General features: G+C 55.3%; 1 protein-coding gene across 1 annotated transcript; it reads right to left on the bottom strand.

The window, feature by feature from the left end:
• Window positions 1–905: 905 nt before the first annotated feature.
• SLC10A3 (solute carrier family 10, member 3) lies at window positions 906–2315 on the bottom strand. The gene has a single exon (XM_006899967.1). The coding sequence runs from the start codon at window positions 2313–2315 to the stop codon at window positions 906–908; it is 1410 nt and encodes a 469-aa protein (XP_006900029.1).
• Window positions 2316–4689: the final 2374 nt, after the last annotated feature.

Below are 4689 nucleotides of genomic sequence, written 5' to 3'. Positions count from 1 at the left end.
GGCCTTGCGCGCCCCGCCCCGCCCTCCTCGGAGGCGTCCCCGCTTGCCCCTCCCCCTAGGGCCCACACATCTTTTCCCGCTCTTCGCCGCCCCCGCCCTCCCAGGGCTGCGCGGCGGGGCCATACTTCCCACCGTCCCTATTAGCCCCGCCCCTCCAGCCCATGCTCCCCGTCCCGCCCTCTGCGGCTCCCTGAAGGAGTTCTGGGGTCTGGCCTTGCGCAGGCCAGCGATGGTCCCCTCTGGCTACCTTGCAGAGAAGCGAGGCTAACCAACCAGTTTGCACCTCCTACTCCAGGACAGGAAAGAGGAACGAGTTAGGCCTGGGAGATGGGGCTTGGGAATAATAGAAAAGTCTGGGAGTAAAATCGCCCCATGAACCTTTAGACCTTCTGGCCCTCTTGGCTTTTGGCCACCTCTTTTCTAGTCTGGCTGCCGAAAAATCAGCTCGGTTATCTCAGAGCAGTCGGGAGAACGCAGATCTGCCCGCATCCTTCTGCTGCTCATATTCTCCCAACAGGGGAGACGGGGATGAGGGACTGATGGGAAAAGAGCCAGAAACTCAGAAACCAGAGAAGAGGCAGGAGCCATGGCAGGATCCTCTGGAGCGGTGCCTGCACTTTGATACACACGTCCTCCACCCTTGTCCACATCTCCCCAGACACACTCTTCTTACCTCACCTCCACTCCCAACCCTCAAAGATATTGAAAGGGACCCAAGCTTGCTTGTCTCTTTTATTGAAATATATTTTCTGGGCAGTACCTAAGTGAGTGTGGCCTCTTTGGCACTGAAAGCTGGAGAATACAAAATCATCGGTAAAAAAAAAAAAAAAAAGCCTGAATTTTCGGAGTGCATCAGCACTGAAGGCCTTTGGTATGCGAGAATGAGGAGGGCATGGAAACCTGCCTCAGGGGACAGGGAACAGGCTGCTGTAGATGAACTGCCCCATGACCAAAGCCAGCATCTCTGAGGTGCTGCTCAGCGCCACAATGAAGGGGGCCTGGGAGGCATAGTCAGCCTGCAGGCGGCGGAAGGACAGCTGGAGCACGGCCAAGGCCAGCAGGCTGTTCTGCACGCCAACCTCAATGCTGACTGTCCGCCGCTGTGCCAGGGGCAGTTTCAGACATGTGGCCAGGCAGTAACCCACCAAAAGGCCCACTACGGGCACTGTGAGGCCCACCAGCACAATGGGAAGGCTGACACCCTCCAGGATGAAGACACCCATGCGATAGGCCAGGAAGAGGCCGCCCAGGAGGAGCGCAAAGCTGAAGGGCTTGATGGCCTGTAGCAGCAGCTGTGAGCACCTGGGCAGCTTGGACCTGATCACCACTCCGGTTGCTATGGGGATGGCAATGAAGAGCAGCGTCCCCAGGATCTTGGAGATGGGCACATGGAGGGTTTCATGGATACTGAGCAGGTGACTGTAGATAGCAGAGGACAGTGGCAGGAAGCCAGTGGCAGCCACTGTGGAGATGAAACTCATACAGATAGCAAGGGTGACATCCCCCCCAAGAAGGAGACTGAAGAGGTAGCTTCCCCCCCCACCAGGTGAAGAGCAGGTGATGATGAGGCCCAAAGCCAAGGCATTGGGGAGCATGAAGACCTTGGCCATGAGGAATGCGTAGAAGGGCATGACCAGAAACTGGCCGAGGAGGCCCAGCAGCATGGGCTGAGGGCTCTGCAGGAGCCCCTTCAGCACCTCGAGCTCCACTTTGCACCCAAAAGAACACTTGTTGACAAAGAGGAGAGGCAGGAGCAGGTAGAGGATCGGGTTGTCTGAGAAGTGCGCCAGTTCGGAGCTGAGGGTGGGTGATGCTTCCTCTGAGGGCAAAACCCGGACACGGAAGTCCCTCCGCTCCTCAATTAGCCGCGGCGGGGTTTTCTGCAGGTCCATGAGCTGCAGGTGGAGCGGGGCTACCCCTGCCAGGCCTGAGTGGATGCTCACCACGAAGTCGCCCCCAGCGCCCCTGCTGTCGGCACTGACATTCTGGATCTTCAGCACCATTGTGTCCAGCGAGGTGACCCTAAGTGCGGGGCTGAGCCCAGTGCCGTTGCTGTGGCCAGGGTACAGGCTGGAGACCACAATGACGCCTTTAGTGTCCTCGGGGAACTCAAATTCCTTCACTGAGCCATCTCCAATGCTCAGGTAGTGGCCCTCTGACAGGGGCACGGGGCAACCCACAGCTCGGCTGGCACCGGCACTGGCTGCTCCTTGGACTTCCCACAGAAGGCTGGCAAGAAGCAGAGCCGCTCCAAGCATGCTGAGGGGGCCTGGCTGGCTGCTCTGGTCACCTCGGCCAGGTCTCCCGGACACCATGGTCACTCCTGAGTAGCTGTGCCGTGCCCAGGGGTGCTGCAGCTCAGCAGTGTCTCAGCATGCGCCGTCAGCTGCCTGCGAGCAGGGAGCACGGACAAGCCCGGGTCTTGGAATGCCTTCCTGGATGGTAGAGATTTTCCTGAGGAGAGGAGGGACAGAGAGGGGGCTGGTGAGGGACAGCAGCACAAGCCTGTGAGCCTGGCCCTTTGGAAACTGTGGTGTGAGGATCAGGACGCCTGTGATGGGAAGCTCTGGAACAGTTCCTGGTCTCAAGCCTGTATCAGAGGGGAGACGCCTAGTGCTGGCCCTTGAACGCCATTCAGTTGCCCCGGCTCCTAGCAGGGCTGCCCCTATTTTCCCATATGATGGTGTGGTGACCCAGTTCTTGTCCAGAAATGCCACAGATACAAGTTCCTGTCAGCCACCATCACTTGCTTTTCCTGATTTTGTCCTGATTTCAACAGGTAAAGATAGCCACCCCAAGCCTGTCACCACACGTACCACACCTGGAGTCTGCTGCAGTTCAACTGGATGATGCGTCCTGAATGCCACCTGAGGAGAGTGAAGGGTGCTGCCCGTGTGGGTCTGGGAGCCAAGTGCCTCCAGGTAGGTGCAGAGCAGTGTGTGGGTGATGAATGGGTGGATAGCCCAAGACTCTGGTCTGCTGCCAAGTGGCAGCTGGGAAAGGGGTTGGAACGGTCAGCCAGCCTACTTTACCTGCTGACCGCGGTGAGAAGCAGGGGTCCTGGGAAGCTGCTGGAGGGAGCGGTGGAAAGGGGTTAAACAAGGCTAGATGGCTGATGAGGGGGTTCCCCTTCTCCTGAGAGGGCGCCCATTCCTCTTGAAATCCGTGAATTTGCATTCTGGAATCACAGTGTCATAGTTGGGAGGCTGTATGCAGAGCCTGTGGATATGACATCAGTTTGTGGACTAAGGTGTGCCTGATTCAGACATAGTCTTTTCAGTCACTTGCTATGCATCTGAGAGCTGGACAATGAATAAGGATTGTAGAAGAATCTATGTCTTTGAGCTGTGGTGTTGGAGAATAGTGCTGAATATCACATGGACTTCAAAAAGGACAAAGTCGGGGAGGGGGAGATAAAAAAAAAGAACCAACAGGTATGTTTTGGAGGAGGTGCATCCAGAGTGTTCCTTGCTAGCAAAGCTTCATCTCACCTGCTTTGGGCATGTTGCTAGGCAAGGCTGTTCTTTGGAGAGGGACATGATGCTTGGAAACGTGGAGGGGGTGTGTGTGTCAGTGAAAGACAGGAAGACCCTCAACCAGATGGATTGACACAGTGACTGTAGCAATGGGCTCAAGTATATGAGAGATGATGACAATGGCACAGGATAGGACAGGGTTCTGTGTTCATAGAGTCACTATGAGTCGTAGTGAACTTGACAGCACCTAACAACAACACGCAGCAGTGGTACAGCACATCCCACTGAGCTGGAACAACTGGAAGGTCAATAGTTTGAATTTACCGGACACACTAATTCTGTTTCTGTAAAGATTTACAGCTGTGGGAATCCTCGGGTGGTCCTGTAGGGTTGCTGAGTTGCAATCACTCAAAGGCAGTGGTTCTGGTTCACAGTTTGATGTGCGGAGTGCAGTCCCTTACCCCTGCATGTGTGCTTCTATGCAGCATCTCTCACCCTTAGCCAGGGTAAATTAACCAGTAAGAGCAGTACACCCTGCCTTGCATTAAGCAAGGTATTTATGGGCTTGTGTTTCCCTGCAAATCTGTGATGAACTGTTTCACATACGTTTTACCATATCTCTGACATGCAGAGGGGCAGGTGGCATTGTGCACTGCAGACTGGTGGGAAGGCTTACAGGGAATCCAGCTCTGCTTCCAGTGTGTCTCTGAGTGTATTGGGGTGAGGGGGCCCCATGGGCGAAGGAATTACTCTGCCTTCCTTCATTTCTCAATTTGGGAAACAGCCACGTAATTGTCACATCACTTGCTGTAATTGGGGCAACCAGGATGGGGACACAGTAGTGTCACAGCAGTACTGGGGTTGCTTCACACCTTGGAAGAGTCTTTGGCTCCCAGGTCCCATCTGAGTCTGAGCTTAGAGGACGGGTTAGGCAAAGACTGGTCCTCTGAAAAGTAACCCCAAGATGATGTGGCCACTGCTGGTTTGGGAGCTTGGGCTAGTTACCTGGGAGGACTTGTGTCCCGTCATAAAAGGAGGATGCAGGAAAACAGAGGTGGGCATCAGATGTAAAGTAGGGGGATTCAGAAGGACGAGATTGAGGGCCTATCTTCCCAATACAGCTCTGAGTCGCCACAACAGGAGTTCACCTCAGACCCCAAGCCACTCCAGTCAGAAGGGCTGGAAGAGTTTGACCAGCATGTGTCCCAGGACC

The sequence above is a fragment of the Elephantulus edwardii genome, unplaced genomic scaffold (assembly GCF_000299155.1).
Source record: "Elephantulus edwardii isolate Elephantulus edwardi_28Jun2011 unplaced genomic scaffold, EleEdw1.0 scaffold00269, whole genome shotgun sequence".
In the NCBI taxonomy this organism is placed as follows: Eukaryota; Metazoa; Chordata; class Mammalia; order Macroscelidea; family Macroscelididae; genus Elephantulus; species Elephantulus edwardii.
The sequence above is the reverse complement of the archived record's forward strand: the minus strand, read 5'-3'. Positions and strand labels throughout refer to the sequence as shown.

Coding starts and splice junctions, on each gene's coding strand:
- SLC10A3 (XM_006899967.1), bottom strand. CDS start 2,315: ATGGTGTCCGGGAGACCTGGCCGAGGTGACCAGAGCAGCCAGCCAGGC.